Here is a 22,572-nt window from a genome sequence, read left to right as displayed (position 1 = left end):
AAAAGGAGCTATTTGAGTGTTCATAAGGGAGGGCTATTGAGACCTATTTCCAAATGTAGTTCTAAGCAAAAAAAGTATTATGGGGGATAGGCATCACAAGACAAATCATTAAGTTGCAACTTCACATTTTGGACTTGCTTCAAAGCCCACTGCTGTTCGTCGAGTCATGTTGGAAACATATTGGCATAAAAAGCTAGCAAACTAGCACCTCACAAACACAATGTGTGCATTAGTTAAATAAATAATACTTAATTATCCAGCCTTGTTGCAGAGCCTCACTTAACAGTCATTTATGTGGTTGGGGTAAGAAGAAGAAATTCAGTTTTTTTAGAGACACATATCAGAGTATCAGTCTTGTAATCTATATCTGGGTTAAACATTAAACTATACATTAAACCATAAGACAAAAACATGTCACACTTCAGAGCTGCACATTAAAGCCAGACACCAAGTTTATTAACTGGAGTTGCTGTAAACTCAGGTTTATAAAGCTAAAAATCTTTATACACATAGACGAATGGACCCGCTCCTTTATTTACAACTCTTTGATGTAGTATCACAGTGGGATGCCGGCCGCTGCTTTCACAGCCTCTGCCCCTCTGGAATTATTCCAGGAGGAATTCTGGGTAACTGCCGATGCTGTGTGACATCCATCTTATGGAAAAATGAAAGTTGTTCGTGGACCTTTTGCTTATTTCATTATTTTCCACTGTGCACTTATTTTCAGCTTGGATTCCAAGCACTTTTTGTCAGTAATTTCCAATGCAGAACTTCTCCCATTCATTAGATAGATATATGGAGGAAATATACCTCTAATGTCATCTGCTTTTAAACTATTTTTTTCACTGGATCTGACCCATGATCTGCCAATGTCAAGAAAGTCTGGAACAGGGATAAAGAGCCTCTGTTTTAATGGCACAGTTCATTTATGCATTGAAGAGGTTTCTTTTATCACTTTTTCTTGTATACCAGTGTTCCTGTGAGTGACATTTTAAGTTGCATCAGTTTAACTAATATAAAAACAGCAATTTCAACAATGACAGCTCCCATGAATTCTCAAATTCCTGGTTCCAAGTCCATTTGGGGGAACTCAGTCACACTATCCTATGCAAACCTTAGGGAGAAAGCTGAAACATAATGTTTTCTTCACCCATTATCCAGACAACGCTGCATCTTCAAATGCATTGTCCCTAAATGCCTGGAGAGGGAAATGGGTTACCTTTAGCAAAACCAATGTATGGTTTCAGTATTTTTAAGTCTAACTGAAGAAATCTGTAATGGTGACAGATTCAACATTTTTTTTTACATTTAAAAACCTTTCACTATTACTTTGCACTGAAAGTGCTGAGTGATGCATGAATAGCTGAGATAAAAAAAACACTATATATTTTTTAGAAAGACTTATCAAAGAAACCCACAGTCAAAAATACAGTCAAAAAGCAAGTTGATCAGTGCCTAACCTGAAAGTGCAAGGGGAGTTTTGCTCTCAATTAAACACGTGCTCAGGGTTTTTGCATGGCAACTAGAGTCAAATTGCATAGTTATTGCTTGTCATTATAGCATTTTTCACCCTAAAAATGACCGTACAGTTTGTACATTTTAATCAAATAGAAACCAAAATTAGGAGAAACAGCCATGTTCAGCTGTAATGAAAAGGTGTGGTTGTATTAACCATTGATATTAAATGAATAGGCATCTGAATGCCATGTATTCAATGTTTGCTGTATTTCTGCCCTCGCACATGCTGTCTGTTGGCCTCGAATAGACTGCGAATTGTGCAGCATAAACACAGATGCCAAATTACAGCACACTTTTCATCATCCATTGTACTGAAATTACAACATTTGTCCAAAGGCACAGCGGCTGCATGAATACATGAAAATGCTGTTTAGGTCGTGCTTTCTTTGCTTCAGGCTATTGCGATTCAAACTAGCCTTTGACATAATGTTTCCTGTCCAACATGGGATTGCTAAATGGGCATAATATGTGCAAGATGGCAGCAAGCAGCATCTCATTTTCTGTCAGTCTTCTGAGTGGCTCTCTAGGCGGCTGCTGTAGGCTCTGATGTCTCACATCAGGCTGCTGAACAGTGAGAAATAAGACACAAGTGATGGTGATGTGCCCTGACTTCTTTTTATGATGCACCAGGGACGTCCTGGGAATTGAGGCTCCCGTGGGTTTGTTCAGAAGACACATTTCATTCAAAACACTCACACAGTCTAGTCATGCTCCTTTCTCTGCACTTGGAAGTCTCCGCTCCGTTTCCATGATCATCATGGTGCAACTTAAAGCAACAAGACTTGATGATAAGGTATTAAGTGTTGAAATAAATCAAGAAAAAGAAATCCCCACACATCGACAATTATCTGCTTGAGAGAAGATCGATGCTCAAGGTTTCTTGGTGCTTAGATCCATTAGAAATGCATGAAGGGAACTGCTGGCAAACAGTGGATCTACACTGGATTTATGTATTAAAAAAAGCAGCCTTCACATATGGTGCACAAAAAACATTCAACGTGATAAAAGTCAATGACTTCTCTTTGCAGATGTTTTCTGAGGCATTAAGCAATTGCAATATTTAAGCAGTCTAATCACATCCTGTAACCGAGAACTGTCTCCACTGGCCCCTGCAGGATTCTGAGATTTTAAAGTCAAGGTAACGCAGACCAAACTGGATTCTAATTAAAGTTGACATCAGGTGCCTCATGCTCTTTTCCCACCCCCCCATCCTCAGGCTTTCATCTAAATGATTCATGCAGAGAACACCAGGCCTTTCATGCCGTTAGGTCCTCACAAAGGAATAACAACTTGATCACACAAAGCAAACATAGACAGATTTACAATGACACCGGCACAGTGTCTGTTGCAAAGACTTATATCAAGTCATGTCAAACCAATGCAGAGGCGCCCATTTGACATGTTTTGGTTTTGCAGGGACGCTTTTTACAGATATTCTTGCTGACGAATGTGAGAGTGTAAATTGAATCAGAGAGCTAAAATTGGTTTTATAATGCAATCACACTGCAGCATGAAGACAAAACACAACAAAATGTTATGTTTCCTGTTGTGCTAATTTGAATGTGACCTGCTGTGAACCTGAAGTGATATTTTGGAAATCATTGTGTCAAGTGTTTGTCCTCCATATGTTGTGGGCTTGAACCATTTTAAGAAACTCATTGATGCTTTAGGTAAGAGCATTAGCTAAATGTCTAAGGGAAACACAAAATTGAATCCTTCTCTGAAATGCAGATGGTACAGGTAGGCTAAATAATTGCCAAGCAGAAAACTGAACACTTGGAGGCTTTTTTACTTCTTAAAAGTGGGAATAGGATTTATCTCTGTGTGAGAAAGAATGCCTTGAATTAAAGATGAGCTCCCCCTGCCTTTTGTCAAGCTATTGTGAATAACACAACATAAAGTACACAATAACTACAGGTATGCAAAAATAGGTTGGGTATTATACTTCAGCTTTTTGGAGATGCTGAATACACTCTCCATGACATGACAATGCCTCCAGGCTGAGTTAGTGGGCTGTGCACTGTTATTATTCGTATATTTGAATTGCAGGCTTACAATCCTGTCTCTTAAAAACTGAGTTTAACTTAGTTCTGCTTAAAAACAACTTCAAATTTGGATCCTAATGTCCCAACCTTGAATATACAGGTTTGTACCTTTAAAAAATAATTTCCTGACTATCCTTAAAACATGTTTAGATGGGGATATTATTGTGTTCATTACCCAGAAACTGTCTGCCTAAGATTTTAATTTGTTTGTTTCATGGCTGACGAGGACATAATGTGAGCGGCATCCTTTGAGGCGAGGACGTGAAGTGAGCAGCGAGCGACTCATGTCCCATCCTTCTCCCTGACTGTGGTGACTTGCTGTGGGTTATTTTCTTTTTTACCGCCAAGGCCTCATTCTTTACACTTGACTCTAATGGAGACTGACAGTAAATCACAATTACCCATAAAGACCCTTTAAAAATAGTTTAGGAAATTAAGCTGCCCTGATCTTCAGGGTGAACACATGGCCCGCGCTGAACTGCACCGTTTGAGGGCATGTCATGTAAAAGGACTTCACACCTTTGTTCTGTTTTTGTCTTTAAAAAATGAAAGCATACTGGTGAGGAACATTTTAGTTTTCAATGCCTTTAAGAGAGGGGAAAAAAAAGCAGGCTGCTCATCAACATGTAAGCTAATTAAATATTCTAGTGTAACAATTACTTTCTAGGCTATACACACAGACTTGCAAGGAAATTACAGCTTATCTTTCTAATGTACAACTAAGCCAAAGGAAACATTAGCCACTTTCTGTTGAAGCAGCAAATGTAGATGTACTTTTTAGCAGGTTAGAAATAGGTGTCTATTTTGAAACTGTTAACCCGGGAAGAATGCATGCTTGAACCTAATTTTTCCACATTTGAATACTGGGAGACGCTGACATCACAATGAACTAAGAAAGAGGCGCTAAAGACTGTAAAGTCATTTAAAGGGTTTCAATAAAGTGTTAATAGAGGGGAGGAGAAACGTTTACAGCATTGCAAGAATGTGCAGGAAAGGGTTTCTTGTTGGGAAGTTTAGGGATGCCATTTTTACAAAATTGCTAGTTCACTTTTGGGTAAAATGCAAAAGAATAGCACAACATACCCTGCTCTTATACTGCAGACATGTCATGTTAACATGAAACAATTTGAGATTTTTTTGAGAACTAAGGTGATGAGCTCAGAGTACATATTATTTTATGATGGAAAAATACAAATGTGAAATCCAATATCACATGGAGGTGGCAAAATAATAGCACTAAATGTCACCTTAAGAGGGACAACAGCAGCAACAAGAGCCTTCATGTCCAAACAAACAAGAAGTTCCAATCTGCACTGAGCAGCAGATCTAAAAACAACTGATTTCAATTAAAATACAATCAGTGCAGCCTTACAGGAATTCACCATAGTCACAAACTGACCAAATAAAAATGACCAAAAATAAATAAGAAAAGAGCAACGGGCCCATCAAGCAGTATAAGGCCACACAATCAACAGCACATGTCCACACAGATGTAAACATTACAAACTTCACAGCGAGTTCCACAACAGTCACACAGCCAGAAACAGGCCTGCAACACTGTAGATACAAACGCGAACACACACACACACACGCGCATGCTCTCACCTGTAACAACCGAAGAGGAGTTTGTTTTTGGACTCACCTATCTGTGCAGCATCAGGTGAGGCTCGTGCACCGCGGGGTCCTCCACAGTGGGCTCCGGGTTTAACTCCTCCGACCGTTCATCCTTAAAGTATAATAAATCCAGTCCACTCCTCCGTCCCGCAGATTTCTTCAAAGACTTCCAATATTTAAACTTGCAGGAACATCTGGGATTATTGTCACGAACAGCAGACTACCCTCACACACCTAATGAAAGGTAGAAATCCCCCTGCTGATCCAACACGAGCATTTAAACATGATGCACGCTTGGTCTGTGGCTAAGGGTTTAAATTAGTAGGTGAAGCAAATTCGTGGGTGCGTTTGATTTGGGTCACTAAGCACGTTGGCCGGGTGGAGCATTAAACAGCTGCTTATTTAGGGTAGTTGAACTTTTTGTGAAGCAAGACGAGCCACAATAATGCTAACCCTAAAATGCACAGTACTTGTGATTAAGTACTTAAAAAAACAAGTAGTGCTTTGCAATCACAAGTGTGTGTGGGTAATGGGATTAAATTGAATTCCAACTACTTCAACCCTGATTGTGGATTGATGGACTCAAAACCCTTTGAGATGAAGTGGTTTGAAGACCAAATCCCAATTAATTCAACCATATAAATATAATGTATTAATCCTATTGATGCTGATATCCACAGATTCTTTTATGTGTTTAATCAGTACAGAATCATCAGTTTTAAAGAAGGTTTTGTGAAAGATGTCATGGTGAACTCAGTGACTTTCTGGAGTCTCTGTTCGTTGCCTGGCAACCTTTTGATTGGTAGCAAGACTACAGTGAGAAAAATATGAAATAGTCCTGCACATAAAACCCTGTAAAACCATATATGGACAGATCAAGCGTAATATTTAAAGAGCAAACAGAGTGGAAAGCAAGTGTGCTTACCTACATTTCAGACAAAACCTTTAACATTTCTTGATCTAGTCTTTTTTTTTTATGTGTTTAAGAAGGGACAATGCATTTTAATCAACATGAGCACTCAGCCCTAGAGGCTAATGTTTATGTGCATTCCCTGGCAGGTTGATGGTATTAAAACAAAACATACATGAGTACGTGTGCACAGAGAAACACATGAACACATTGGCAGTACGTACGCCAAGGTAAAAGCACATGAGCAGGATTTTTAAAGGATATTTAAAAGGCATTTATCCATTAACACATTAACACCGACACAAAAATCACATACATAAGCAAAGATAAAAGCGAATATGCACAGACAGTATGAAAAATAATAATATGACCCTTACTCCAGTTCATGTCAACAAGCTTGGTTTCGAAGATGTTATGTTCCTTAGTTCTGTCGGTAGTCTAGATTCATATATTATTCAAATGGTTTATTTGGAGGTTAATATTACAAAAAATATTTTACTTAATGTTAATCTCCTCACGTCAAGCAGAGTGACTTGGCTGTTCTGATCTACATTGCAAAAAAAAACCTTGATGTTCAGAAGCCATTTTCAGTTTAATATCCTACCTTTACTTTTTTTATTAAGGGAAATTAGAATGATTCCTTCGCTCAAGATATCCCCAGTTTGAAAGAAAATCAGCTTAAATTAAAAATTATTATTGGGTGATGAGGTCATTTTAAACTTTTTTCAACCAGCAACAGAAATAAAATAAAAACCTTTAAATAGTAAATCTATAAAATCCTATATACATCTTTAGAAACATACACAATGATTCTCATTGCAGCTTTTGCAAAGTCTCTTGCCTCCCTGTACAGAAAACAGTGTCTCTTTCATTAGTGTAACATGCAGCCAAAAGACATAAATGCATATGAATACACAACACGCAGCTGATAACATCAATAACATCCAATTAATGTTTGTTCGTTAGAGTGTTATTGGTTAGCTTCCTGTTTTAATGAAGCAACATTTTTTAAATTGCTTTACACGATAGCGTGTATACATAATGCCAAAGCAAATAGATGAAACCCCTCAGCCATGACCAAACTACTCCCAGTCTATTGCTCTGAGTCGCCTATAGTTGCCTGCAGTAAAAAAAAAGGCTAATTTTGTTCACACACACACACACACACACACACACACACACACACACACACACACACACACACACACACACGCACACACACACAGATAGAGAGAGAGCAAGAGACAGGGAGAATTGTGTCTAAATTTTATTACAAGTGTCAACTCCGTGTGAGGAAAAAGTTGTTAAAGTGGAATTGAACAGTGTTTCCATTATGTTTTTCATGTGCCCCAGGACAGTTTATTTTCTATTAGTGAAAATGAACTACTGTCCCCAACAGAGAGTCACCAGAGGGGGAAGGCTCTCTGCAACATATCACCTGCAAACTGCTATCAAATAAGCTGCCAAAAAAGGTGTTATTTGTGACTGGTTTGGAGTGAGAGACTCATATCTAATTAAATAGTTCAGACGCTTCTAAATCACATGTCTAAATGTGTGTTCTTTCCATCTTATTTTGTGGATACAGTTTCAAACATTTACACATGTAACAGGGCACTATTATGCTTATTTTCAGGTTAATATTTGCATTGTGTGCCTCTACTGTGGCGTGTGTACATGAGTTAATGTTCAAAAAATGCTTACATTTTTCTCATACTGCCTGTGTTGCAGAACCTCTTTCCCCCTCCGTCTCAAACCAGAGCCCAGTCTGCTCCAATTGCCCACCACTTAGTGATAACCTGCCCCTTAGCCTATCACGTCCAATGTGTTGAAGCACTTGCCAATAGAAGCATGATTGTAACATAGTGATGTCATTATGTTACAGAAGTTAACAAAGGAGTCCACTTCAGGCATTTCAGGCAGGGGGGGATTGTGTGGGAGAGAAACTCCCTCTTTAGGATTTTAGACTTTGCAGACCATTTACATGCATAAAAAGCGGAATGGGGCCTCTTTAATCTTCTGCTCGTCTGCGTCATCTGTTCTCAGAATCTCATAACTCCAACCTTAATTATTTAGCTGCTTTCAGTTCAAATGTAGGATATCATTTCTGTATTTGAAGTCAGTATTATGACAGGTGCTCTCAGGGTTTCTTCTCAATTAGTCCAGATTAACAGAGATAAAGCTCTTTTGACTGGATTTAAGGTTATTTTAAAGATAAAAGCTAATCAAGCAGCGTGGAAAGATTTCTTAAACTTTTGTGAGAACCTTCTTAAATGTGTATAAATCACAGAGTTTATCTCAGACACATCTAAAAGTCATCTAAAAAATGTCACATCAGCTCCTTTGAAAATGAATCAGGAAAAGAAAGCTGTGAGGCCTGCTGGTATTTTAGGAATATTGGCACTCATTTGAGGGTGCGTGCTGTCGTCGTTGACATAAACCCCACTGGGGCATAACATATTTTTACCTTATTAGAAACATTCATTCCCAAAAGTTTGTTCTTGTTGAGAATTTAAAAAACAAAATCTCTTATTTTAACAAGTATGACAGTAAAGGTTACAGACAATATACAAATATGACAGTATGTACAGTAGACAGGGAAAAAAAAGAACAGTTTACAGATGGTACATATATGGAGGTCACACAACAAGTTATCCCTTTCAATTACATCTTTTCTGCAGCTTCTGTAAAGTCAGTGAGTAAATTTAGTTCCTTTCTTTCCAAAGCTTTTTTTGTCCAGATCTACTCGGATTTTAAAACCAGTCGGGGAATCCTGGGACCTTCATCTTTAATGAGCTTTGCATTTCTGTACAATACAGTTACAAAAAACAAAATGGAGAATGGTTCAATGAGCGGGAAAATAGGATTTAGACTTTACCTTAGGGTAATATATTAAACCCTTCATGTAAACTTCATTGTCAAGCCTGAGAAGTTAAATCAGTAACCAAAAGCATCTTTAATAAAGTTCCATTCTCTTTCCCTTTGCATGAAAGGGTTAAAATACTAGTTTGTGTTTGTCGGTTTATTTCCCATAGTTTGTGTACACATCATTAACAACATCCTTCCTGCATTCAAGAGAAGCATAATTTCCAAAACTGAACAAAGTTTCACGTGAGAAATCATGAAAAACCACAACAATGATTCTCTTTTTGACTCTTAATGAATTGTTCAGTCTAAATATTGTTATATTGTCATATTCAGCCTTCTTATTTTGTCAGACTGACGCTCAAAAACCCAAAGCTATTGAACTAACAATCACACAAGACAAAGAAAAGCAGCAGTTCACAAATGAAATGCTGGAACCAGATGATGTCTGGCTTTGAATGATTTACGGCGCAGTGCAAAGAGAGAGTGAGTAATTCATCTGGTCCAGATGTTCTGAAACAATACTGTAATTACGGTTTAAGCACAGGTCATTGCAGGCGCTCCTTAGGGTGCCATACAACACAACAGCTGTAACTTTGTCAAGCCCCTGAGAGGTGTTAATCCAAATGTAAGGTCATTTAATTGCCATGCAGTAATTTGTGGCATGATTGAAATGGATTGCCTTATATTCCAAGTAGTTGCTATTATTGCATGTGCCCTATATAGTATGATATTCAGTCAGCGTTCAGTTTCAATATACCCAAGGTCTTTTGAAAACAGTACGTTCAACCATCATCTTCTTACTTTACCTGGCTGATCTTATCATCTCCTGTTTGAATACTGTTGTCAGATCACTAGCTTCTGATGGGAAGCTACAATACCATAAAATATATTGATACGCTGCAGCTGACATAGCCCATGAACATAATCAGTTTTTTATACGATAGGCTTTCAGTAAATCTACAGAGGAATTTTACATTATGCTTTATATAACGCCAACGTCTGAAATGCTTCATAAACATCGCTCTATAATCTTCTTTCATTCTATAATCAAGCAATAAAATAAACATAATGCTATTCAACAATAACCATATCATATAATAAAGCATTTTATAACAACAAGTATAATTCTCCACAATTGTCGCTCACTGACATTGAATTGTGCAAGGCTCGTAGAGTAGTATAAATAATACAATGCATCATTTTCACAACACATTATAATCAGTTATTATGCAATACAATGTGCTGATTCAACTTTGTCATTAGGTGCTTTTAGTGGACTAATACAGGCAGATATAATTCATGTATACATAGGCATACATTACAAGCTTGTTGTAAGTTATTATAAGGGGTTATTGTACGCTTTAGGTAAAGTAATAACAAATAGAATTAACTTAAAAACGTCAGCGATTGACCAGCAAATACGACGAAGGATGATACTTTTATTACCAGTTATAAAATGCATTATCATGTATTTGACTATTGTTATAAGTCATTGTAAATATGAGTACTTTAAGTATACAGCGCTATAAGCAGATTGAATGCATTGCAATTATGTTTATAATGCATTATAGAAATTCCTGCCAATGTTTTATTTATCACCAAAGGCACGTTACTCTTTTGTGAATGAAATAATTGATCTAGAGGAAAAGTTTTTTAATACATCCACCCTACAATAACCATATTATCATTACATGAATCTTACATACAGGGTTTGATGACATTCATATTGAATATTAATCTGAGCTTGTTCATAAAGCAAAGATAAGAATTAAGTGACTTGCACTGCATGACAGCTCAGGGAAGAATCTTGTCACGACCAGGACACAACGTATAATTGTATTTAGTAAATGTTGAGGAGTCTGCTTAGCATTCAGCTGCATTCAACTCGCACAGCATGTGGCATTCATACAAGTCTGATGCAATAGATGGGATGATTTGCAGTCGCAGTGTTAGTGTTATTATAAAATGTCTCTTCCATGCAAAGGTAAAATGCAAAGTGTCTGACTAAACTCAAGAGATAAAAGAGAGGCAATCAGGGCGGGCCCAGAAGGAATATTACTCATGAAAAAGAGGACAACTGATGAAATGGTAATAACGGTAAATATTCTGTTCTGCTATTGTCTACAATTTGCTTCAAGGCAGAGAATTTCCAATGTTTCCCATCATTACTATACGCAGAGTTCCCTCCACAGGAGTACTCAGTTTAGAGAGATAAACAAAAGCATGATGTAAATACTCTCAGCAGTGAAGAAGCCCCTCTTCTCTCTCCTCTTTCTCCCCATGATTAGCATTTCAAACAGTCCTTGTTTTGCATCAGAGCTTCATGCCATCACAGCCCTTGCAGGTGGTGGTCTGTCCAACCAGTGGAGTCGAAAAGCACCCTTTCCGTGAGAGTGAGTGTGTGTGTTTGTGTGTGTTGTTGTTTGTGTGTGAGGGCGTGCTTGGGAGAGTGCCTCCTCTTGGTAAGGAGTAGTCCAAAGGGACCTGACCTCTTTAAAGAGCTCAGGGTAAAAGCATTGTTTACAAATGCTAATCATAAATTTCTCAGTATTTGTGGTCTCCTGCTTTGATCAACAGAGACATTCACAAGTATCTAACTAGATTCGCATTCTGCCTCCTGAAAATCCACAAAATCTCTCTTTAAGTGTCTGCCAGCAGGTCCATCCAAACTTTGATTGAGTGCATCACAATGTGCCCAGCATATCAAGCACTGAAACAATGATACAGACTATTGCAGTTGCTGTCTGTTTGGACTGGGAAAGGGCGCTGCAACATTTTATCTCAAGTCAGATGCTAATAGATTGTCCGCTCCGTGGGATTAACCCGACCAAAATTGTGTTTAAAGCAAAAGGGAAATTAAAAATAATGAGTTCCTGCCGTTTAAAGCTCATCTAATTAAATCTATATTGTTCTTTGCTCTATCTGACGGGGCGTTCACTGTCCTCAGAGTCCTGTGTCAGTTAGGGTGATGCAGCAGGTCGGGACAGGCTTCAACTGATTAGATTGGGCTTCTGTCTTGCTACCGCGCCACCTAAAAACAAAAACATATTAAAGTACAAAGTTTCATCAACTTGTTCATTTCCACCTCAGTATACTTTAATAAAAATTAAGCTGAGGGATATGATAAAATGTCCATGTCATTTAGCATATAAAGTCATTAGCTCCACCTTTAGCTGCAGCACTAAAGTGATTAACATATTAATGCTTCATTATCTATAATTACTTTATATGTTGTAAATTATTCTGAAATTCTGCAAAATCGGGCATTTTTCTTCAAGTATATGTTGATGTTAATACTTTGGCACATTTACGTAATTAAAAATGTGGATGCGAGACCTTTACATGTACTAGTGTATCTACACTGAGCCCTTCCTCCACCACTGTTCTCCTCTGTTTTCTTTTTTTCCGTTCAGTTGAATAATCTGATGCACCACATGACTACTGTGCATCCTTTGATCCCTGGCCGCATGCTGCCAGAGCTAACTTTCCACTGTTTCACTGTAAAATGTTCCCTCCAGGATTCATACACATAAAACAGTTCAACAAAAAGGCAATGTATAAGAAAATGCATTTCCAAACACAGTGGGGTTTCCTTTGGCCGTCAGATTTAATTACATTGGTTTTACTGTTTAGTGTTAGTTTACAGCTTATTTCATGTTTGTCCTCTTGGCCCTATCATTCACAAGATTATAGAATTAGGTTTCCTGAGCCAACTGTGCCTGGCAGAGAGCAAGACGGTTGATATGGCCAATGGGAGCAGTGATTATGCCTGATTGTGGAATCTTTCGGCATCAAAGGAGAGCTTACTAAATAAAGCTTTATGATGAGTATTCACAAGTCTGCCGGCCCTGTTTTGCATAAGAGTGTTGCAATAAAAAAGGAGAAGATTTACCATAACACTGAGTTTTAGCGTCTATAAATACCATGCCTTAAACTAAATCCATGTTGTGTTATTTCCTCCCTAAAGTGTTGGTGCCACTGTGACTCAGAGTGAGGCTGGCCTTACCTTAGTGGTCTTTACTTTGTTCCCAGAGATGCATGACCATCCAGTTAGGTCTGGAAGAACTCGGCACTCTTCCCCATCTAGACAAGGCTCCATTTTACACCACCACTTCTGACGAACAATGGATGCTGGAGAGAAACACACCAAGGCTGAAGGTCACTTTAAAGAAAGGACTTCGAGATACACTTGTTTGGTAAAAGCATAGACTGCAGAGGAAAAATACATCTCAATCAGATGTCACATTCTCAAAAGCCCCTTAATCAGGGGACTCTGCTGAAACTGACTGTACTCTTAACAATAATATATTCATGTCATGCCAGCATATTTCAGGTTGAGAGAGGAAGAAGAGGGTCCCAGTAATATTACCTTCTACACAAGAGGGCAGAGCCCTTGTTGTCCCTGCCACCTGTCCTGGGAAGCAGGAGCACTTGACTGTTTGAGAGCGTTCCTCAATCTTGTTCTTGTTGCAGCAACGATGAGCAGCAACCACTTCACAAGTCCCTGTCCTCTCCTGCAATGACCCTGAAGAAGAGAATTTGTAGGAAAAGGTTACCATTTTTCATACTGTATTTTACATGTAAGTAGAGGTTACTTGAGTGGCTTCAGCCATTACAAAAGGTAGTATTATACTCACATTTTCCTGGCTTAGTTAGATGTTAACTTTAAATAAATATGGTAACACTGGTTCAGATGGTCAGATAAGCGAAGCAGTACTTTAACCCTAATGTTGATGTTTCTAAAGCCACAGCACCACCAAGTGGTTAGGAAAATCATTAGCCCTCATGTCCCACTGAAACACAATTAAAATGTAAGAACATTTTAGCAGCCAGATTTCAGATACCTATTTTCATTTGATTAGTTTCAGATTGCCTAAATAAAGAGAAACTAGAAAAATAAAACAACATGAACAGAAATATCTGTCCCACAACTGCTCCTGCATTACTTGAACAAAAAAGAAAAGAACAATATGTTGGTGATAATCATTCCGCTGGTGATTCATGCTGAGACACTTCAAGTGACCTTTCAAATTAAGTGCCGCAACAAAGCAGAAGTAACAAAGAAAAAGAGAAAGAGAAAAACTCATGCTTGTTGCTGATTCATACCTCAGGTGTTTGGTTGATGAATTGAAAGTTACTTCATGAATAAAGCTGTAAACAATTAAGATAAAAATATAAAAGGAAATGGATTAAACCAGTGTTTCCAATCATTTTCCAGCTTATGAACGCTAAAAAAATAACTGAAATTACATTTGAGTTGCCTTATCTCACGATCCCTCTTTCGATGGGGCATGACCCCTAGATGGTCTTAACTTTAACTTGTAATGGAGTATTTCCACATTATTTTATGGGTATTTTTTCCTTTAGGTAAAGGATGTAAATACAATGCTTTGATTGCAACAACTTAGGTATGTGGCCAATCAAATCCCTTTATAGGACCTTTACATTCATTTTCTTATCTGTCTTAGTACTAGGATCTGTCTAAACATAGAAAACTACATCCTCCATATTGACTTCTGTTCCTAATGACAAGAATTGTTGGTTTCAGGTTACGTTAATTAATCTAAATTCTTTACCAGGTCGACCACGCTGGTGACCAGGAGCCATAATGAGACCCTCAGGGGGTGAGACAGGTATGGTTGGGTCTAACACTCACCTGTCTGTCCTCGGGAGCTTTGGTTGCCAGTGGACACAAGCTGGCTGCAGGAGCTTACTACACAAAGGAACAGGAGGCCCCAGTGTAGCAGTCGAGGCAATATGCTCAGCTTCATCTCGCCTGCAGAGACAAAGAGGTTCATGCACACTCAATTAGAACTAGACTAATACACAGTATGTGTGGGACCATTAAGTCAATTAATATGGCTTTTCAAAATGCTTCTGATATATCCCGACTCCTGAAATGTGGTTCAATAAATCATCGCATCTATTTGCTCAATCATGACTCTCACATCACTGGGCCAAGCCAAGGCAAATCAAAGAAATGCCAATAAAAGGCCGATCAGAGGCAGATGAGAGTAGCTTGCACTCACGTCTGACTCATATTATCCCTTCAGCTGAAAACAGCTCTGCATTCAAAGCTAAACTCTCCCTCCAAAACAGGTTGTATTCCACATGAGTCACAGAAAAACTGGGACATTGACTTTGATGCAGCAATAATTATTGCAGGACAAATATGACATAAAGTAAAACATCACTGCTCACTCAGTTTGCCAGAGGAGTCTCTTTCAACACTCTCATCATCACAGCTTAGAGATGCAGGTTACAATTATTTCAGTAACTCACAGAAATGCAATTTATTGTATTGGCTAAAAAACATGTAACTCACACATATTCCAGGAACCAGAGTCTCACACTGAAACATATTTGATTTGTAATCGTGTGGCCCATAGAACAAATATTGCTTTTAAGAAGCTGGAACTAGAAAAATGTCAAGAATTGTGGTTGAAATAATAACGATTAATAGAACTTTTTAATAGTATGCCATTTATTATTATTTTTATTCTGTATTTTTCCTTTTATACATAATAATTTATTATATACATTTATATTTGATGATAAATCTTACAATCCTAATAAACATAACCTTTTTTCACAGTTCTGTCAGTCTTAAAAGTCGCACAAGTATAGTACTACAGGCTGCACTACTAGAGTCAACATCATAAAAACAAAGTTACTCTCCCAGTCTTTTAACATAGTAGAACATAACATATATCAAAATAAACACAGGGCCTATTGAACTTTGCCAGACTATAGGTAGTGATTGCAATTCATATTAAATTATGAAACTACTTACCTCTGTTCAGGTTATTGAAATGCAGGAGCCTACATCTGTTTCTGGGTTTGCATCATGCATAGGCTACTCTAATAAAACTGTCGTTTCGGGAAGGATGCAAAAGTTTGCAGTAGATGTGATGTTCCATTTTCAGAAGTTTACTTTCCCAATTCAGAGCCTGAGGGAGAAAAAAAGTCGCTAGACCGCCTATTTCTGGTAAATAAAGCCCCAGCTGATACAGTCAACACGTCAGTATAAAAAAAACCCTGCAGCTTCACACCCCAGCTGCTCTACCTGCAGACACTACTCTCTCAGACAGTATGTGAAGTGACAGATATGTTGGTCTGCAAACACAGCAGCATCACTCCGAGCCTGGCAGCTTTAACCGACAGGAAAATTAAAACGTAATCAAGACAGAGAAACCATCTGTCCACTGGACAATATGCGGCCACTTTCATTAGCGCCATAAGAAGCTTAAAGTGCGGATCGACATCCTGTCACAAAGCGGACAGAGGGGGGAAACTGAGAGGCCGAGTAATCTTCTCACGAGATATGTCAAGCTTTCCCCTTAACATCAAATTTGAAAACAGCTTTTTTATTGTTATTATTTTTGCTGTCACTTTGCCAAACAGCAAAGGTGAGATTACACACCGTTCGTTTGCGTAATGAAATTGAAATGTTGTAAACCCACTAATGAAGCAAATCACACCACTGAAAGCAAAAAATAAAAAATGAGGTGTCATTCTTTTTAATTAGGTCTCACTAGAAAAAGTAGTTTAATTATTCATACAATAGTTAGCTGCTAAGTGATTCATATTAGAAGATTGAAACTAGTGACATTAACATTTATAAACGCAAAAGAAAATCAGTTTAGTTGCTTTTGATACATTAAAGATAACCAGTGACCAATCCTTTCAATTCTATTGCTGCCATGACACATGAATTTCCCTATGGCGATAAAAAAAGGTCCATCTTATCTTACCTTATCCTCATTGCTTCTCAGTCCACAAATGTTATCAAAAAACCTGGCGAAAGAGGCTTCCTTTATAACCACAATAATAAAACTTTATTAGAGATTAGTACACATTATTATTCTTATTAGATTGACAAAGGAGATAGCTACAATAGAGGTCAAACCAGGACATATACATCAACAAGTAAACAACGTTACACTAAGAAAAAAAACAACCTGTTAGGATCTAAAAGGAGTTCATATTCAGTCCTGCAGGTGAGACCTCACTCAATATTTAAATCATGGTATCCAATGTGTTTCTGCAACATCACGGTAACCTGGTGTTTGCATTCGGATGCAGTCATTCTGATGTCAGTGCTGAGTGTTCAGGTGGTGAAATTGAGCTTGAAGAGAACCGTTTGGGGCGTGGTGACATCAGCCACCGCCAGTTCCTGTCCATCAGACAGGCCTAGCTCTGCATCAGGAGAGAAAACACATGTTAAATGATATATTTTAGAGATGGTCAGTACAACTCACTGACTGGGAATAATTCAAGTTACCTTTCAAAGTCTTGCAGAGGTTTGGCCTGGTACGTTCCTCGATGGATTTAACGGACTGGAATACAGATGTTTTCATAGTTTAACTGTCATTTATAATGAAATGTAGCATTCTCAAGTATTTCATTCTGTAAATTACCTGCAAATACAGCGTCTTATTCTTCCCTTCAAGAGTTGTGGTGATAGCGGGGGATTTCATTTGTCTGTAAAAAAAAAATGTACACACAACGTTTAACTAGTCAGTGTAGTGTATAGTGTAGTAAGGTGTTTTTTTTCCCAAATACTTACAGAGAAGCATTTTCTGTTAGGTACTCTAAAACCTCCTGTAATTTCGCTGAAGGTGGGAACTGGAGATCCTGAGGCACCTGGCTGCAGGCTGAACAGTTTTCCTGCCGATCGTATGTGATTATTATTCTCCGTACAAAGTGATTACATAGACTGCTGACAACATTATCACTGGTGTCATCGGTTACTGATGCAAAAACAAACCTTTCGTTCTGCTTCAAAAGTGTAAGTGTACAGTCCGTCCACGTCATTGAAGACCAGGTAATTATTTAAATGAATATATGCGCTGAAAAATAAAATCTGAGGTTAAAGGGATGTTCATTTGACAAATCAATTGGGTTGAGAGATTCCATACGGCTTCGTACCTTGTGGCAATTTTAAAAACTTCGGTGGCACAGGCAGCTATGGAGAAAGACACAAACACAATTAAAGCGGCCCTGATATGATTGGTGTATCAGCTGTTGGCCAGATAACCAATCAGAGCAGACTGGGCTCTGGTTTCAGACAGAGGTTGAAAAGAGGTGCTGTAGCACAGACAGTACGTTACAAATACAGAGCTTTTTGAACATTATAGCATGTAAACATGTCACACAAGAGGCAAAAAATACAAATATAAAACCTGAACATGAGCATAATAGGGTCCCTTTAAGATGTTGAGTGAACTGTACACTTTTTTGGTACAATACATCAGGAATTGGTTCTCCAAAAAGAAATGTCCACTCTTTGCAACTGTAACTAGATACAGCAGGCCTGTCCAATAATGATTTCTTCACATGTCCTTAGTAGTAATCTTTTCAGCCTTTCCAAAACCAAAACTAAATTGAATAACTTACATTTCACTGGAATAGTACCTTATACAACTACAATTTATAGTTTGATTGACGGATGGATAAGAGAGGCATGTTTTTTTATGTCTGCATCACTTTACAACAAACTTTCAGCTAGCTTGACAGTAATAGTATCTGTAACTACAGGGGGCTTAGCCAACGGCCTACTTATTCTGAAATTTCAGCAAAGAAATGTCGACAATGTTTTCATATATTTCCTTTCTGTCAACATGTCTGAACAGTCACAGCCTCAAAAACCTCTGAGTGTCATACCAGCGATGACGGCATTAGTTGATGCCACAGCAGGAATGATCCTCTTCACAACTCCTGTGGCACAAAAACAGACACAAGTTTCATTCCAGCACTTATACATACTTGTGAACTCGACAGCAGCCAATATTAATGAAAAACTGGCTCATTATTACATTAGCATATCACATTTTCATTGAATAAATCATTGTCTTTTAATTTACGAATTCACCTTGAGTGAGTCGGTACGTCACACATGTAATGTTGAACTCTGCAGCTCTTTCTTGGGCTCTTTCAAACACCCACGCGATGTGCTCTGGATTGTCTCCATCCAAGCTGGTATCTGGTTGAGGAAAATACCCTTATTGTTAGCGTAAGTTGTAATGTGATGTAATTTGCCTGCATCGAAGGTTAAGTAATGTGATTAGAGGTGTTAAAGAAAACAAAACAGGTAAGAATATTTGAGCTCACCTCCAAATGGCTTTTCTTTCGGCCACTGTAAGATTCTGGCATATTCAATGCAGTGTTCTGGTAGCCGAGGCATTGACGCAATAGTGCACATGGGGAAATTAATCTGCGGATAGAAAGAAATAAAGTCAAGCACAAATGCATTTATAGGAGCAGTATTAGCCCATTTTTTGCTCAACAGTGAAATCAAACAGCTACAATATTAAAACTATAAAGTTATATCAAGAAGTAAAATTCTCACTGATTCTTTCTATTGTCTATTGTCTGTGTTTTGATAAGCTCTGAAGAGCAAAAATAATCCCTGCTGTGCTGGTGGTAGCTATGAATATTATTATTTTTTCCCCAAACAAACAGCTGTTGGTGCAGATGGAAATGTTAAATATCCCCTCCTGTGCACCACAGCTGCTCAGACAACAGGTGAGAAGGTTTTTGTAAAAAGTTCACAGGTTAATTCACTATTACCTATTCTGTCATATGACTAAAACAAAAGAAGAACAGTTTTTCCGGTGTGTACTAGAAGGTGAATTGCAGATAAATAGTGACCTGTGGCGGGTACAGCTCCAGTGTGCAGTCGATGCATGCGGTCATGCCAGGCAGAATAACCCGGGCGTTTCCTTTAAAGCCCTCCGTTCCTCCGTCTATGAGGGGGATGATGGAGCTGGGGTCCAGGACTCCGTCTTCATAGCTCAGGAGGGATATCTGGAGAAGATAACGTCAATCAATACCAGTGCTGGGGGGTGCTGAACTACATGTAATTCAAATATTAACAATAGTTTCATAGCATGCATAATTACTACACTTTCAAAGTAGCACCCCCAACACTCAACTAACTCACCACTAGTGGCACTAATACTCTCCTAATATGCAGAGGTATATTAAATGGCAGGAAAGTCAAATATTTTGCCTACCAGCATCCCGTTCATCCAGCGTCTGGCTATGACGGAGTCCAGTCCACAGACGATGATGTGAAACTCTGGAAAAAGACGAGCGTTTTAAACCCCTGACAAACTTCCTCTGTAACCTAAACTAATGCATAGAATGTGTAAGAAAGGCACTCACGCCTGTAGAAAGACTCGTCAAGGTCTTGGATCTTCTTAAAGTGACTGCATGAAATGGATAAGGAATAAAAACCACTGTTGAGATATTTTATACACTGTAAACTATATCTGAGGGTTTCTTCAGCTGTGAAAACCTTGGATGGAAAGGATACGGGACAACTCTACATCCAGGTATACGACTGTTGATGAAGTCGGCAGCCACTTCTGCCTTCGGTCGTCCAACATCTTTGGGCCTAATTGGATGCATGTAACAGGACAATTACAGAACCTTTGAGATGCTGAATGAAATTTGATTTCATTTGATTACATCACACAGCTGCAGATGCAGAGGACATGGTATGTCTCATTTAGTTTCAATTGAGGGATATCATGAATTATATCATACCTATACTCTAATAAGCCTTATTTAAATCATTAAGAGAAATATTATAATATACACTACTGTGAAAACTGCATAATGTAGGAAAATAAAAAGGATGAATAGAGAAGCTTACCTGAAAAGAAACTGCCTGTTCAGGTTGGACAAATCAATTGTGTCCATGTCAACCACATGAATAAGACGAAAACCAGAGAGGCCCTAAAGCACAACCCGTTTTAGAAAGCAAATCAATTTTATTTCTCAGCTTACATTTCAGAAGTTGATTCATTTATCATAGCTTAAAGGTATTTCCTACCAGATTTTTGAGGAGTTCACACCCAAGTCCTCCTGCACCAATGACAAGAATCTTGCATGTCTCCAACAAGAACTGTAGAGACTGAAAGACAAAGAAAATATACTGTCATTTGAAATATCCTAGTCACTATTAGACAATATGAATATATAAGCTCTCTCCTAAACTGATTCAGTTTAAGATTTAAAAATAACTATCTTTGTTCACATTAAAGTATTCCGGTTACCTCAGTGCTTGGCTCAAAGTCAGGATGGGTGAATGGTCCAGGTCGCTCCAAAAACTTCCTCACATGATTCCACCTGCCATCCCAGTTGCAACCAGCATCCCCGTGTCCTCCATCTACAGCCATTCTGGACACACAACACACTGAGATATACTGACCTTGTACCATAACTTAGATTCGAACACATGATCCACTTATTACACACAGTTGGAACAAAGATGTGTGAAGAAGGCAGTGAAAGAAAGCATTAGAAACTTACTTTGTGGAAAGTTGTGTTATTTAAATGAAAATAGAGCAACTCTAATCTGTTGACATTACACAACCTAGTTGTTTTTGACTGTCTGGTTGGATAATAGTTCCAAAAATGATAGTCAGGACCACCACAAGTGTTGATAGGGCACAGGATTATATCCTACATACTAGAAAATAGTAATAAATACTTCTGCAAACAAACAGCACATAATCTGTCATCTTTTATTCAATATTCTTGGGGTCTCTAAATCATTGTGGAGAAAGTCACCCTTCTGTAGAGCATACTCATACACACCAGAGATAGACTTTCTATTGACGGGTCTAACAAAAACTAACTGGATTCAAATGTGTCTAACTGTTGATAATGCAGTGAGTTTATTAAGAAATCCCATTTTCCTGAGAATCTTCATAAACAGGTGTCTAGTCCCATTTCCACAACTGAATACAGTATGAACGATACTTAAGTTGCATTTAGAAATAATAAAATAAATATACTTAGTGGATTATACCAGCAGGAACATTGTAAATACCTGACTTGTGACACATGCATATGCACATTTGGACTGTCATTATCATATGAACTTGATTTTTCACTTTCAGCTCCGAGCATAGGATGCAAGTAGCTGCTCCAGTTGTACTTTGTGCATTGCAGTGTGGGCCATTTTTGTATGACATGTTATGTTTTGTTATTTGAGTTTGCTTGGTACTCTACAGACTCAAAACCTTCCTGGGATTAGTATGTAGTATGGAGTTCGTACAGTTTTAGTTGGCTTGTTATTCCGGATGTGCCTTGTAAGGAGGATGCAGGATTGGTGCAGTGCAGGGTGTCTGCGTTATGTTTGGTATTGTGAATGGACACACTGTGTTAATGGAGACATTTTACTAACAGCTAATTGGGTTTCTAAGGCTGTCCCTTGCAGAGATGTTTATTTTACATGTCTCCTGGCCCAGCAGTCCCTGCTCAAGTGCAAAGCAAACCTGCTGCCAGTCAGAGACCTTTATTTAGCATTCGTCACTAACTTCTCAGTCACGTCCTCTATTCGCCTTCTTTTCTTCTCCCTGCAAGAACAGAGTAAAACAGGGTTCAAGCATGCCGGGTTAACGACAAACGGCGCGGGTTAAACTACCATTAAATTGTGTTTTTAGTCCATTGAGACTTACGGCTCCTCGGCATCCGCCATACTTTCACGGTCCCATGTCCTCGATTGTGCCTGCCGTGTTTCCGAGGGTCAAAGATGCACACTCTGCGCAATAGGCAATAAAGGGAACTATACATTTTGCCTGCTTCTGGTCATAAATGAGTCCA

The 22,572-nt window shown here is 38.4% G+C and overlaps 2 protein-coding genes across 4 annotated transcripts; both read right to left on the bottom strand.

The window, feature by feature from the left end:
* Positions 1-11,840: 11,840 nt before the first annotated feature.
* On the bottom strand, positions 11,841-15,927 carry LOC134864087 (chemokine-like protein TAFA-4). Its single transcript, XM_063882860.1, has 5 exons — positions 15,746-15,927; positions 14,609-14,728; positions 13,322-13,477; positions 12,959-13,083; positions 11,841-11,983 (listed from the first exon to the last, which is right to left on the bottom strand). Exons 2-5 carry the CDS (start codon positions 14,721-14,723, stop codon positions 11,972-11,974), a joined length of 408 nt encoding a protein of 135 aa, XP_063738930.1. The 5' UTR covers positions 14,724-14,728; positions 15,746-15,927; the 3' UTR covers positions 11,841-11,971.
* Positions 15,928-16,767: 840 nt separating this feature from the next.
* On the bottom strand, positions 16,768-22,510 carry LOC134866439 (NEDD8-activating enzyme E1 catalytic subunit-like). Of its 3 annotated transcripts, none has more exons than XM_063886665.1 (18): positions 22,428-22,510; positions 22,287-22,325; positions 21,018-21,141; positions 20,795-20,875; positions 20,615-20,697; positions 20,273-20,353; positions 20,122-20,165; positions 19,971-20,035; positions 19,606-19,761; positions 19,066-19,168; positions 18,827-18,937; positions 18,619-18,672; positions 17,884-17,920; positions 17,723-17,804; positions 17,522-17,622; positions 17,373-17,436; positions 17,237-17,291; positions 16,768-17,151 (listed from the first exon to the last, which is right to left on the bottom strand). In XM_063886665.1, exons 1-18 carry the CDS (start codon positions 22,445-22,447, stop codon positions 17,063-17,065), a joined length of 1,389 nt encoding a protein of 462 aa, XP_063742735.1. In that variant the 5' UTR covers positions 22,448-22,510; the 3' UTR covers positions 16,768-17,062. The 3 variants fall into 3 exon arrangements, with proteins under 3 accessions (XP_063742735.1, XP_063742808.1, XP_063742879.1); XM_063886738.1 differs by having other exon boundaries at positions 22,263-22,325; positions 22,428-22,464; XM_063886809.1 differs by lacking the exons at positions 22,287-22,325; positions 22,428-22,510 and adding an exon at positions 22,025-22,247.
* Positions 22,511-22,572: the final 62 nt, after the last annotated feature.

The sequence above is a fragment of the Eleginops maclovinus genome, chromosome 1, assembly GCF_036324505.1.
Source record: "Eleginops maclovinus isolate JMC-PN-2008 ecotype Puerto Natales chromosome 1, JC_Emac_rtc_rv5, whole genome shotgun sequence".
NCBI classification, from domain to species: domain Eukaryota; kingdom Metazoa; phylum Chordata; class Actinopteri; order Perciformes; family Eleginopidae; genus Eleginops; species Eleginops maclovinus.
Note: the sequence above shows the minus strand (reverse complement) of the source record. Positions and strands in the feature narration are given on the sequence as shown.

Excerpts from the sequence above, each read along its gene's own strand:
- LOC134864087 (XM_063882860.1), bottom strand. The coding sequence starts at position 14,723 with ATGAAGCTGAGCATATTGCCTCGACTGCTACACTGGGGCCTCCTGTTC. Across the intron at positions 13,478-14,608 it reads AAGCTCCCGAGGACAGACAG|GGTCATTGCAGGAGAGGACA; the intron begins GTGAGTGTTAGA and ends TCTCTTCTTCAG. Across the intron at positions 13,084-13,321 it reads TCTGCCCTCTTGTGTAGAAG|CATCCATTGTTCGTCAGAAG; the intron begins GTAATATTACTG and ends GTTTCTCTCCAG.
- LOC134866439 (XM_063886665.1), bottom strand. The coding sequence starts at position 22,447 with ATGGCGGATGCCGAGGAGCC. Across the intron at positions 20,166-20,272 it reads CCTGGATGTAGAGTTGTCCC|TCACTTTAAGAAGATCCAAG; the intron begins GTATCCTTTCCA and ends CATTTCATGCAG. Across the intron at positions 17,152-17,236 it reads CCTCTGCAAGACTTTGAAAG|AGCTAGGCCTGTCTGATGGA; the intron begins GTAACTTGAATT and ends CTCCTGATGCAG.